At 36.9% G+C, this 14,715-nt stretch overlaps 1 protein-coding gene across 1 annotated transcript; it reads left to right on the top strand.

The window, feature by feature from the left end:
• The first annotated feature begins 5,538 nt into the window (after positions 1–5,538).
• Positions 5,539–13,760, top strand: rnf167 (ring finger protein 167). The gene is made up of 11 exons (XM_067492054.1): positions 5,539–5,665; positions 5,884–5,991; positions 8,788–8,918; positions 9,024–9,104; positions 9,195–9,332; positions 9,413–9,500; positions 9,595–9,685; positions 9,836–9,941; positions 10,045–10,138; positions 10,794–10,874; positions 11,269–13,760. The coding sequence occupies exons 3-11, from the start codon at positions 8,814–8,816 to the stop codon at positions 11,691–11,693; spliced, it is 1,209 nt and encodes a 402-aa protein (XP_067348155.1). The 5' UTR covers positions 5,539–5,665; positions 5,884–5,991; positions 8,788–8,813; the 3' UTR covers positions 11,694–13,760.
• Positions 13,761–14,715: the final 955 nt, after the last annotated feature.

Below are 14,715 nucleotides of genomic sequence, written 5' to 3'. Positions count from 1 at the left end.
TTACCATGTTTGGTAAATAGTATATATATAGGTACATTGTAGGGTACGCGTTTTCCCCATATTTACTAACCTCAGTCAACTTTTAAAGAACTACTAATCCAGTAGCCCTGTACAAACAATTGCAAATAAAAGAAATAGGGTAAAAGGTCCCACAAATAACGTACAACCAAATAATTGTTATTTTTACTTATGATTAGTTAGAAAACAATGAAGAAGGTAAATATTCATTTTTAGAAATTGTTTGTCTGTAGTTAGTTTACTTCTTTATATCTTTTTTATCGTAAACAACATATAGTACTACATCAGTTATGCAGGTTTACAATACACTGTGATTGACATGGTTAACGTATCTCTTTCTAAATAAAGGTTTTTGATTTCAGATGTGAAGATGTTAAATCAGATGTGAGATCACCAATTGTTTGATTCTTAATAAGAAACATTCATCAAATGCCTACAATTCTTAACAAGAAGTAGCAAATCAAAAGAATAGAAGGGCGATATAAAAAATCTTAAGTAGTGACAGGAAAATCCAAGGTTTTATAAGCAATGAAAGAAAATGTATCTGCTGCACACCAGCATGAGCCCACTTAATAAATTAATGATACGCGCTTTCAATCATTCGGTGATAGTAAGTGCATGTTCCCCTCTCACTATGGCATAAAGGGTATAAATGGAACAAGAAAGACAAACGCACAAACAAACATTATTAATGTCAGAAATCAAACACAGTCACTTACACAACACTAAAAATTTATTGTGTGTAGTAATGAGGTTCAAGACTAAACTCAAAACTATTTAGTATCAGTATTCAGAGCAATCAGTAAAATTAAGTCTGCAGTGCAGACAGTGCTTTAAACAAGCTTTGACATTTTCCTGTCCACTTTTGCTGTTTCACCATTGAACACAAAGAGGAGTTTTTTTTAATGTTTAAAGGTGTTTTTAATAGTTTATACAATACTTCAGCAAACCAAACAAAGTGTTGTAAGTATGTTTTTGCATTAATCCTCAATGCTGTGACAGGGGACGCAAAGCTTGAGCTTCAGGCGTTTGATGCTCCTCATGTTTTTCTGTGCACCACCTTGTCTGCTCTTGTTTTCGTCAGTGAAACAACAAATATGATTATCCAATGAGGAGAGATGTCATAATGCATGTCATGTGCCTTCAGTGGCATCATTATCTTCCTTGACTACATTGTTTGCACTACTTTTTCTGCTAAAAAGCCTAAACAGTTGTATACATATAAACTGAATAATTGAACCTCAGATAGCTGAATTAAGGATGATGGTTGGTAAGGCAGGTGACTAATGGAGAAAATCCTCCCAGAGGCATAATAATTGCTAGAAAATGAAAAATGTAAGGTAAGATTTATATATGTATATATATAAATCTTACCTTACATTGGTGAGTGAGTATTTACTAAAATCCTAAAACTCGTTCACAGCACAACAGTGAACCTTCATTTAACTGTGTGGCTTCTAACAAAGTGGTTAGTGGCTGCACCTGTGATGATTCAGGTGAGTTACGTTAAAGAGGTGAATGCTTATGCAATCACTTTGTAAATTGTTAATCAGTTTAGTTACTTTGTAAAGATCTGTTTTCACTTTGACATGAAGGAGTTGTTTTCTGTTCATCAGTGTCAAAATAGCCAAATTAATTTGACTCTGTCTTGCTTAAGGACACTTTGACATGTGACCAGAGGAGCCAAGGATCGAACCAACAACTGTGGGTTTGATTGACGACTGCTCTCCTGCACCACAGTCACCCCATCTTCTCTTAAACCAGTATAACTATTTATTATGATATATTTTCCATTTATATGAGTTTATTCAAATGAATGACATCATTTCACAATCAATAATTATAACCAAAAATAATGTACTACAAAAAGTATGGTTTCCATTTTTTCTTTCTAGGAAGGTTTTGTATGATGAACCTAAGAAGTGAATGCTAATGCTCCCCCACATGTGCTTTCGTCTACTTTTAACATAAGGGTATGCCTTAGTGCTTATGTTGTCAGTCTTGGTTAGGAATGTGCATGGGGTTAAAATCAGCTGAAAAGAGTTTGTCTCTTGTCTCATGACAACACTTAGTCACTTGAGGTCATGAAATATTCTAAAATTCGATTATGAAAACCACGTTCTGTCCAAGGATGTGTATAATTCTATAAGATAAAACCTAGTGACCAGTATGTGGCTTCCAATTATTTTTACTCCTCCCCTCTGACCAAGAAAGAAACAGCTACCGGCCAAATCCTCTTTTTGAGCAACAGTTTCAGGCGCAGCAATGTCTGGTTATCGTGTGGTTGTTTTGGTGCTTCTGGTTGTCTTACTGCTTAATGGTAAGTCTTGATATCTCTGCAGTATTTATGTACATTATTATGCAACTACAGATTATAGGTATTTTTTTAAAGTTAGAGCAAAAGAACAATAAAATATTAAACTGTTTCCCAACTATGATTACAGTTGTTAACAATGAGGCAGCATCCTTTCCTTGGTCTTGCCCCAGTCTAAGAGGTGTGTGTAGAAAGGTGTGCCTCCCAACAGAACTCTTCTTTGGACCTCTAGGCTGTGGGAAAGACTTCTTGTAAGTTTTTATATCCTGGTGCAGTATGTGAATGCATTTGTATATTTACTTGTAGTATAAAATCATTACAAATGTCTTTTTTTTTTTTTTAATTTCTAGGTGCTGCGTGTCTCATTTTCTATGAGAGTTGAATGTGCTGTGTGATAAGAATGCTTACCTGGTCAATCGGTGCAGTCCTGAATAATGTAATTTAGACAGACAGAAGACATTGTTTAAAGAATGATATTTGGCTTTTTACTTAAATATAAAATGGTGGACTGTATAATTAACTGCATGGATTTATTTGGGATTTAATAAAGCTCAAATGGCTGAACTGGAGTAAAATATAAAACATCCTTTTTTGTTTGTTTGTTTGCTGTTTGTTTCTTTTGTGTGCGTCTTTTGCATGTAACTGTGTGTCATAATATTTAATTCAAAGAAATTTATTTTAATATTGAAAGGTTGAGCAATATTGAATAATCATCAATTATCAACATTTTTAAATTTCTACTATTTGGTTGACAGCTCTATGCCTGTCTTGCATCCAGACTTTTAATTTAAATATTAATGCTCCCTTTGTATAACTGGGTAAATTGTCATACATTACCTCCCACAGGTATTTTCTTTAAGGACATACCTTATTTTGTCTTTGTATTAGTGGTTAAGGTTTTAGGACAAGTAAACTTGTCAGTGTTGTTTGCTATCTTAATCTTCAAGGATTGTTTCACCAAAGATTTCAGCCTTGTTTTCTTCTTGAGAATATTTTATTTTAAGTTAACACTGATCAAAAGAAAATTAGAAACTATCATTTGTTAACGTCCCAGCTGAAAAAAATGCTACTGTGTCTTCTATTAATGAGCCGACACAGAGTGAAGAATGCACAGACACGTGTGGATTGTAAAAACCTAGTGAGGGTTTGGGTTTAACATTGGCAGTAGAGGGATTTCACCACAGATTACCTGACTTCTTCTTACATGTAAGCTCAATGAGTGATAGTGAAAAAATACAACTTCACCCTCAGCTTCTATGAGCATTATTCAGTTTACCGTTGCTTTTTAATACTTCCTTACATGACAACATGATAAAATAAGACATGATAGATTAAAGTTTTTAAAATAATGTACTGTGGTTATAATTCAGCTCAGTTATGGCTCATTTTCTTGCTACTGCAGTAGAAAAATGTAGACCACAAAAGATCTGAACTATAATTGTATCATTTGTTAAATACATTTCTTACATAAAAATTTTTATTTTTTGAAATCTTAATTTCTCACCAATGCCAATGCCAATAATGTGGTACAACGTAGTGATCCACACATGAGTGCAGTGCTGAAGAAAACATGGTCTGATGACTGATTTCCTTCCAGCTCTGTCCTCTGACTCAGCCTGTTGTCCGCTAATGGATGTTAACTCATTAGCTTCAGCTGTTGTACAGTCTCCCTAAATCTCCTACATTTAAAGTTAGCAAATATTATTGTCCCTAGAGGGTTTCTAGAAGGCGACCAGTCCCATATGCACAAGTAACCAAAAATTCAATTGTGTCACCTATGCCCTGCAAACTGGGGCCAGACTTACAGGAATCTTTCATTTGACTGCAGTGAAAATGGTCAATTTTAATCTACAGCTAAATACATTTTATTTGCATGTCTTTTTTAATGTGTAAAGCAGCCTGAGCATCTTCTAGGTGTGAATCGATCATGTCATAATACACAACTGTGGGCCCAGACCCCCCTACAACAGGTCTCCACTAAGGGTTGGTGTGGAGGTGGTTCACACCTGCATGGGAGCGGTGTCTTGGTAGGTGTGTATAACATCAATGCAGGTAACCTCCAAACCCTTTCCTCTCCTTAGGGACTCTTATTGAATGACCCGCTTAATATCTGATGTTGGGTTGATGGTTTAGGTGGCAGAGAGGACTTCCAAAGTACTGTCTATTAAGGCCAATGGCAAGTACCAACTGCACAGTAATAGCACAGCAAAGTCTAATCAATCACAAGATGCTCATTACTGTTGCAGGGCTGCTGCTCAGCAGACTTATATCTTTATTTATTATAGTTGTTTTAATTTTTTTATGCCTTTATTACACAATCTTAGTTACAGTTTTAATTATATTGGAATTATAATTAATTTATATCAGTTACATTTCATATCATTTTTTGTTATCAGTTTGTCTTTGTAAGAAGCAGGATACTCTCTGAACAGTTCACCATTCTATCTCAGGGCCAACACAGAGAGACATACAGATACAGACAACCATTCACACTCACATTGACACCTACAGGCAATTTGGAGTCACCAGTTAACCTAACACGCATGTCTTTGGACTGTGGGAGGAAACCAGAGAATGATGTATTATTATGGATTAACCTTCTGTCATTACATACATTGTTTTAAATATTCTTGAATTTCAGCTGTTCCAGTTTTGTTCTACACCAAGTTCCTTTGGCCCTTGTTTCTGATTAATTGTTATAAACATTCTTGGCCATCATTTTCACCTGTTATATTGGTGAAGGTTCTCTGGCAATTATTTGGAATTCAGCTAATAAGGAAAAAGTAAATTTTAGAGCATGTGTTTTTGTACTTCAACTTGACCAAGGAATTTTAAATGGCACCAGTAGTGGCTAATTTATTTGGGGCAAATCCTTCCACTTTTACTTGAGCACATTGGTCAACCTAGTTTTTTCAAAGTGCTTAACAATTAAAGTTACAGGCATTTTTTTCTGTACCTCTACCAACTCTGATTTGGTAATCGCCTCCAAAAATTAAGATCAAGACTAAATATTTAAAAGTAGCCCTTAGTGGATAGAACAAATCAAGCTCAAGAATTTTGTTTTATTAAAGACGAATCACTTTATAGAAGATGAAAAAAAAACACAATAAAATTATTTTCAATATAAAAAAAGATACTCTTAATATAAGATATGTCACTTATTACAAGAAGAAAAAGAAACTGACGATGATGATGATCTTGTACGTCTGGCCGTCAGAGGCGCTATGAGACAATAGGCTAATGTGTCAATCACAACACGAAGAAGAACCGTGACACAACGAGCAATAACAAACAAACTCAAAGCTAACGCAGGCTGGGGAAATAAGCACACAGGTGAAGTGTTTCCTTTACCGTGGAATAACATATTTCGTTGTCGTGTATAAAAAAATCTTACACGGACTACAAAAAATGTGGTAGCTACTCTGTTACAGAAAAGAGTTAACGCTAACGTAGCTGTTATCTAACATATGCTAATATTAGCCAAACGACAGCCAGCTAACGCTAGCGCTTATTTTTTCTGTGTGTCCTATTCTTCTTGAATTATTATATAGGGTGGTCAAGGAAGTGTGGTGACATTGCTGAAAACAAACTTCGATTTTTCTCGGTGGCATGTGAGAAGCCCAAGAGATACAACATCTACGGGACATACAGGATCCACTGTAAGTTGTGCACCGAACCACGCACACAAACCCTTTTACTAACCCTAATGACTTTTGTTCTGGTATTTTATTGCATAGAACCTAAGCACACCTGAAGTTGTAAGTAACCTAAGCTAAACTGTAAGTCCATTGTGGGTCAGATAGACTACTTTGAGACAGCGTTACGTTAACTAATGGCCTGCCAGTAGCAGTTTCCGCTGTTGCTCGGGACGTGATGAGGAAATGTATAATTCCGTTTAGCATTGTGACAGAAGCAACAAAATTGCAGCGCACTCATTGTCGCTCACTTCCTGTTTTAAACACTGTTTGCATATACACTATTTTAAACTATGTTTGCATATAAAAGGGACAGTAGATCGGGCTCGTAAATACATAATGAACACCATAACGACGCTGGCCTGCGTTTACGGTAGTCGTCAGAGAACGTTACAGTTTCCTTCAGTTGTTGTTAAAGGAATTGCCTAACACTGCAGTTATTTTATATTTCTTAGTGTTTGGGGGGTTAAGTTAAATTGGCAATGCTCCAGCATTCACAGTATTGATATTCTAATCTTTATTATTATTATTATTATTATTATTATTATTATCAACTGTGAATGCTTCCAGCTTCCATTATTATTCTGGTTTCTGTGTTTTGTAAGTTTTTTGGCACTTAAATACTTTAGCCTACTTTCAGCTCGAACACCGTTGGAGCTTCAAAACCTTTAGCTTATTAAGGATGTGTAGAGCTTTTTAATATCTTTATACTTAATATTATTAAAATATTCCGCTTTTTTCCGCATTTTTTTCAAATGAATAGAGAGTCTCTTAAACTGCTCTTCAGCTTTGTCCACTTTCAGCTTTACTAGTTAGGCATACTTTAACCTAGAGAGAGTATTCATACTTTCACTTTGGGGGGCAGAAAGCACCGAACTTGAGAGTGAGGGGCGTGAAACGTCTCGAAGATAGAACTGGATGAAAGAGCAAGTGAAGGACCATGATGCTGCCCGGCAGATGTCCTGCACCAACACCTATCTGAGCAGCGCCATAGAGGGAGTCCCGCAGAACCCTCCCTGTAGTGCACAAAAAGGTGCTGCATTCCACAAAGCAGGATAAGGCACGGACCGAGCACAGTAGGTGAGAGGAGGCATGCTGCTCCGAAATGTGAGAGAGCATGTAGAAACCTTCCAGGGTTATGACTCTCGACCTGAAAGAACTGGTAATGCACTTGGGCATGAAGGCAGGATTAGGTTGGACAACAGCCAGACTGGTCTCTGCAGATTGAGAGACACTCCGGGGAGACTGACAGGGCAGACAGTTTACTTGCTTTCTTCATAGAGGTGAAGGCCAAGAGAAGCATTTCCATGACAGGAGCCTGAAGGGAATCTAGTCCAGTGGTTCAAATGGGGGTCCCACCAAAGCATGCTGGTGCGAAGGAGATATCAGCTCCTAAGCAGGAATTGGTCTTAGTTGGCACAAGGCAGAAAGAAAAAGAGGGAAGATGTGCTACATACGCTGCTCTTTTATGGTGTGACTGTGGATGGAATTGAGCGTAACACAAGCAATAAAGTAGCAGCTTTTGGCCTACCCACCGATGGGTGTGGACTACTCTGCTTCAGTTGGCACAACGGATTGGTTCAATATGCTACAGCCAGAGGCCAAGCAACATTTTGTTTCAGCTAGTTCACCAAAAGCTAAACATTCAGCTACAGCTTTGCTTGGAAAATTTGAAAAATCTGTAAAGCACTGTCTAAGTGGCAGTAAGTATCATGGCAGTGGATGTGATGTCTTGAAGACTTCATTTTTTTCAATTTCAGTTCTCTTAAAATAAACTATGAAAAATCCTGTTTTTATATAATTGATTTTCATTGGCCTTTTTACCAAAATATCTTCATTACAATTAAGCCAGTGCACCTAGAAAGTAACTTTTTCCACATTTTGTTATGTTACAGCCTTGTTCCAAAATGGATTAAATTATTTATTTTCCTCAAAATTCTACAAACAATACCTCACAATGATGACATGAAAGAAGTTTGTTTGAAATCTTTGCAAATGTATTGAAAATAAAAAAACGTAAAAATCACATATACCTAAATATTCACAGCCTTTGCCATGACACTCAAAATTGAGCTCTGGTGCACATGTTTCCATTGATCATCCTTAAGAAGCTTCTACAACTTCACTGGAGTTCACCTGTCAGAAATTCTGTTGATTGGACATGATACGGAAAAGCATACACCTGTCTATATAACACCTGGTCCCACAGTAAACAATGTCGAGCACAAACCAAGCCACGGAGGCCAAGGAATTGTCTGTAGATCTCCAAGACAGGATTGACAGTGGCCTCCATCATTTGTAAGTGGAAAAAGTTTGGAACCGCCAGGAACCGAGCGATCAAGAGAAAAGGGCCTTAGTCAGGGAGATGACCGAAAACCCAATGGTGAAAGAGGTCCAGCTTTTCTCTGTGGAGAGAGGAGAACCTTCCAGAAGAACAACCCTCTCTGCAGCACTCCACTAATCAGGCCTGTGTGCCTGGACGGAAACCACTCCTCAGTAAAAGACACATGGTGGCCCACTAGAGGGACTTTCAGATCAGAAGAAACAATCTCTGCTCTGATGAAACAAAGATTGATCTCATATCAATGTGCATAATAGCATAGTGTTACCAACTTAATTATCAATATAAATTCGTATGTTAATATCGGGGAAATCAAACTGTAAGATCAGTTTTAGCCTAAGACCTGAAGCATTTTCCCTCTGGTTGTAACTGATTACTCCTATTTGTTTATAATGTGTTGTTGTCATATTTTTTGACAGTTTAGTGCAACTATAAGTGATAAAAGATGGCTCACCTTGGTGTGTGGTGCACAAGAGCTCAGCTGAGTGTCCCTATGCTGGTTTTCTGCAGCATACTGCTTTCATCACCAACACATGCCTATATCTATGCTGTAAGTAACTCTAGCTTGTAAACATAAGCATTAACTATTAATACTAATCTTCATACTGCCATAGAGATTGTGAGTTCTTATGTATCATTTTGTATTATTTTGCAGCATTATAAAAATTTGACCACCTTGTTGTTGGAGGACCTCCCTGCCTTTTTTGGATCCCCTCTTCCTGGGGATGGACTAATGGTGAGAATAAAAAATGGAGAAGACGTTCATACATAGAAAAAATAAAAACATAGGTCGTAATCTTTTATGATAACATCTTTTCTGTGAAAGGGGTTTTTGGTGTTGTCCCATCCTCTTAATGGCTGCACAGCAATAAATCCGCCTCCTCCACTGCCACCATTTTATGATGCCAACATTACTAATTTCATCGTTCTCATCAAACGCTATGATTGCAATTTTGATATAAAGGTAACTGATATTTGAGTGGCTCTAAAAATGCTGTTGTGTGGGTGAAACAAACTAATCTAATATGAGGACTTGGTTTTCAGGTCTTGCATGCACAGCAGGCTGGATATAATGCTGCAATTGTTTACAATGTGGACTCAGACACTCTGCTCAATATGAACTACAGCAATGGTAACAATTCTCTACAAAATTTTTCATTATAACATCCTCACGCCATCTTACTAGGATACCCAAATGTAGTTCTTCTTTCTTCTGTATTTTCCAGAAACTATTGCAGAGGAGATTGAAATCCCTTCTGTCTTTACCAGCGCCTATGCTGCTCAAATTCTCAGAAAAGTTATAATCCCAGAACGAGGGTAAGTAAAACATTTTATGAATTGAAGTAAGAAATACATTTTCAAACAAACAAAACCAGCCTTTATTGGACAGCATTTGATAAGCATAAACCCATACAGACTTTTTGCTGGGGGGTTGTTTGTAATGCATTATTTCTTCATGGCCTGCAGGGCTTACGTGATCCTCAAGCCGGAGTTTGCCTTTCCACTCTCATACTACCTTATTCCCTTCACTGGAGTTGTTGGCATGGTCATTATTGTTATGTGTGTAATTTTGGTAAGCATGCATATTGCTATATCTCATTGGGTGTTTGTTCAGTATACAGCACATGCTTTGATATATCTTTTAGGATAAGTAACACTGACACTGTGTTGTTCAGATAATTCGATGCGTACAGTACAGAAAGAGGCTGAGAAAAAATCGTTTGTCAAAGGAACAACTTAAACGGATTCCAATCCACAAGTTCAGGAAAGGTAACAAGATTATAATATTTTTTTGCATTTATTATTGTGAGTTTTAAAAAATACTGAGAACGGGTTGTTCTGATTAATGTAATTGATGGTTATGTTTCTAATATCATCTACAGTCCTTTTTACAAATATTATAGGTTTTTTGTTGAAATGTAACTTGTGTAGACCAGTAAATAGTTAAACATTTAAAATAACATAATACTTACATTCAGGTTTATAAATATTGAAACAATGTTGTCTTTTTTGCATTTGGCCTCAGCACACCACAACATTAATTTGGAAATGAAACATTCAAGATGTGAGCAAAGTCAGGACATTCAGCTTTAATTCACAAGGTTTGACAAAAGTGTTTCATCCACGCTTCAGAAATTACAGCCATTATTCTACAAACACTCCATTTTTGGTGGCTCATAAATAATGGAACACGTATATGGAAAATAAGTTACACGTCCAAGTGTGAAACATGCCCGTATAAAATTGGCTATAATTCCTGAATAGTTAGTGCCACGCTTTTGTCAATCCCTTTGAATTAAAGCAAGCAGTCTTGACTCCTCTCACATCTCATGGTGGTATATGGAGGCCAAATGCCAAAAAACCTAATTGTTCCAGTATTTATATTAAAAAGCGTTTAGTTTGTAATCGCTCTTTGATGCTTTAGGGGATCGCTATGATGTCTGCGCCATCTGTCTGGATGAGTATGAAGAAGGAGACAAGCTGCGAGTTCTACCCTGTTCGCATGGTAACTATTTTATGCCCCTCTACTGACGCACAGGATGTGTAAACCTACAACATTTGAGGCGACAAACATTTGTACTCTCTGAACATCACATCACATGTACTTACTCTTGCAATTCAGTACTGTATTTGTTTCTCTGTCATATGACGTCCAAACTCCCACTGCGGGTCAGTCTGGAAATATAAGTCACAAGTGCAAATACTTCACCAGGTTGTTATAACTTATGTGCAGTAATGTTCATTGGACCACCTTACCAAAACACCACTGAGGTGTCTCCCTCTGCGGCACCCAGATGCCTGTCGGTGTTTGCTAACTTGTGCCAGCACCAGTTCTGGGTTAGCTTCTAAAAATTCAAAAAACTGCATGAGTCATTGTTCATTGTTTTCATGTTTTTCAGCCTACCATTGCAAGTGTGTAGACCTGTGGCTCACACAGACCAAGAAGACCTGTCCTGTGTGCAAACAGCGTGTCACTCGGAACAACCCAGAGCACTCAGAGTCTGATTCTGAGGAGGAGAATGAAGGACGTGGGGAGGAGGAAAGAACAGAGGGTGAACCAGACACTGAGCGCACTCCTCTGCTTCGGCCCTCTAACCCAGGGTCCCCCTCAGGGAGCCCAGCGGCCTATTCAGCTACTACCAACACCATTACTGCCCAGTGCCTCGCCTCCCCTGTACACTGTGACTCACCCATCGTGGGTTATGAAGGCTACTACTCCCCACAAAAGGACACAGACTCAGAAAGTGAAGATGCAGGAGAGGACATGCACCAAACTGATGATGACACTGCTCAGCTAATTGGTAGGGATAGAGTTGAGATCTGAGGCTGCAACTTAGCTGCGATAAGATTACTTACTGTCAACTGAAAGGGGTCTATCTGTCATTGGACTGTCACACAAAATAATTAGGACATTTGTTGTTGGCTAGACATTTAGGATACTTGCCACTCCACAAAGTCTTTTATGACCAGAGCAGGTCTACATGTTGAAGTTAGAGCACATGCCGTACACCCACAGTGATCAGTTTTATCAAAAGCCAACATGGAACATCAACATCTAAACACACATTCACTCCAGAAGTACTGTATGTGACAGTAGACCTCCCTTTTTTTAATAGAATTTGTAACCATGCCATCTGACCTAACCACTAGTGCTGCACAAAATGAGTGGGCCACTTTAATGTAGAGGTAATAGAGTGAATCCTGTAGATAAGGCCTGTGTAGCCAGACAGAATAAATTCTGCATTTCTATACTTCAAGTGGAGGTTTTAGGTTATTCATATAGGGTTTAAGTAAGGTTGTTGGTTGTTTTATATTTGACTGTTCACAATTTTGAGTTATGTTCTAGCAAGGTTGTGTAGGTGGAGGGGAAATGTTTCTTTGTTGTATTAAATTTAACTTTTTATGTTTTAAAACTACATTTCAGTTATTTGAAATGTCAAATATCTTAAATTCCACTTTAAATTATGCTAAAACATAACATTGCAATGATGTTACACACTTCTGCTGCTTTTTTTATTGATAATACAGTGTGGTTTGTTTAAGAAACACAATAGCTTTAGCTTTATCCAGTTTAACAAGTTAAACTCAGGTTTATAACATCAAGATAAAAGTCAATTAGAATAATTGAGAATTAATGTGTTTTGGTCTGAGAAATGTCTTACTTGTTAGTAAAAAGCAGGTTCAAAAGTATTTAATAAACTTGCTTTTATATTTGCACGCAATTGAAAGATAAATATGTTGAATTGCAGTACCTTGGTGGTGTTTTGGGGAAAAGAGCAATGCCTTTAATTGGCATTTTCCCAATTAATCAAATAAGTTGATTTGATTTTCTTGTGTATGTTAAATGTTTCGAAATTGAATAGGAGAGATCTACACTCCTTGGTTTTCTTTTGCCTAGCTATATTTAATACTGTTGGTTAGAAAGCACTAATCCTTTGTCTTTGTTTTTGACGGAGAAGAAAACAAGCCTGTATTTCCACATTGTTAGTGTTAGTGATGGTACAGATAGTTGGTTTTCTCATTCTTGAATTTCACCCAAAAATGACACCAGTCAAACAAGATTATCGACTAACTTAAATGTTCTAGAGTCAGTGCTCAAAGGACAAAACCCTTTTTTTCCAGCCAAATACTCACTGCTTGAAAAAAAATAGTGTTCCCAATCACAACTAATCAACTGGAATTACGGTGTAGAAATGTCCCTAATTCGTACTGTATAGATTTCTCAAAACTCCGTATTTGCTGCAATGTGATTATTGATTCCTTTAAAATAGTTTTACATTGCTTCACAATAGCCAGAGAAATGCAAAAATTAGAAATTAAATTCAATGCTCTAAGCATTTCAACTTTTTTATGATCACTATTTCTACGCCCCATTGGAGAAGCGATCACCCCAAAAAATACAATTGCACACAACAGAGGAAACATTGCACATTGTGTTTAGAAATTCTTTCCTCAAGAACCTGTTTTTTAGCAGTTGCATTTTGAGGGTGACGAGTTAGAGCTAAAAATCAGCTGATTGTAAAATTATAACATTCCATCACTGATTAAAAGTCTCCACAGCATTGAGGTTTAATTTTGACTTGTTGGTGTATATTGTAAACTAGAACTGCTGTTTTTCTTTATTCAGATAATTATTCAAATCTCTTTTACACTGTCCTTTGCTTTATATGTCTCTTTTAGAGACTTTTTTTGAGACAAATGGAAATGTAATGGAATATAATACCGAGATTGATTTCCTTTTTTAAGAATGTGCCTAGTTTATCACAAATAATAAATGTACAGTGTCAAGTATAATTTTCTTGTATGAAGCAGATTTGAGATGTCTAAACACAACACATAGGAAGCTGCATTAAATGTATGATTTGTGAAAGATTAAATGCCATTCACATGGGACTGTTGTGGTTTTTTAATTGTTTTTGGTTAGGTTACAAACACATTCCTATCAAAGGCCTAATGACATCAAAATGCTTAATGTAAAAGCTAATACAAAGCAAATTTGTATGTTATTAGCATGTGTTCTGTCAAAACTGTTAAAAGGCTGTGTGCGGCCTGGTAGCTCAATGGGAACAGCAGCAGGATTAAATCCCAGCCCGCCCACCAGGTGTGTCCCTGGTGTCGCCCCTTGGCTGCACACTGCTCCCCCCAGGGGATGGGTTAAAAGCAAAGAAAGAATTTCATTGTAACATGTATGTGCAATATGTATATGTGCTCATTGATAATAAAGGTTGTTCTTCTAATATAATTGTTTATAGAATGAAATACATGTAATTTGTAACAATTTTACATCCAAAGATTTCACTGATCCTACTGAATATGCACAATACATTATTACTCTGTGCAGAATTTAATTTCTGATTAAGTTGGCTCTTGTCAAATTTTTATTTACTTTGGTGTCTGGCTGTAAAAAATGAGCCATGTCCTACTGAGAGTGTACCGAGTGTGCTGAGTTTGACAAGTAAAACGCTGGGTGGTTGAATGGAAGAGAGGAGGTGGCAGCTTGCTGCTTGTTGAGGTGCTTCTTAAACATTCATTTATATAGGTTTTCCGCTGCCAAATTACAAAATATCACATTTATATGGGGAGAAGGGACTACAGTGTCTCATAAACTACTATTATTTTTCCCGCATTGAGACAGAGAGTAAAATATTGTTTTTTTGCACAGTATTTGCTGACAATTTTTTGTGTTCTGTTAGTCTGACATCTTGCCATGGAAATTTTTTTTTTTTTTTAATTTTAGCTATTTTGGATAAAGTTTAATTATACTTCACCTTATACCCCAAGTGTATTGAGTTATATGAAATTACAGGTGGTTTCATTAATATTGAAATGACAATAAGCTATGAAAC

Source organism: Channa argus, chromosome 22, assembly GCF_033026475.1.
Source record: "Channa argus isolate prfri chromosome 22, Channa argus male v1.0, whole genome shotgun sequence".
Lineage (NCBI taxonomy): Eukaryota > Metazoa > Chordata > Actinopteri > Anabantiformes > Channidae > Channa > Channa argus.
This window is presented reverse-complemented; position numbering and strand designations above follow the sequence as displayed.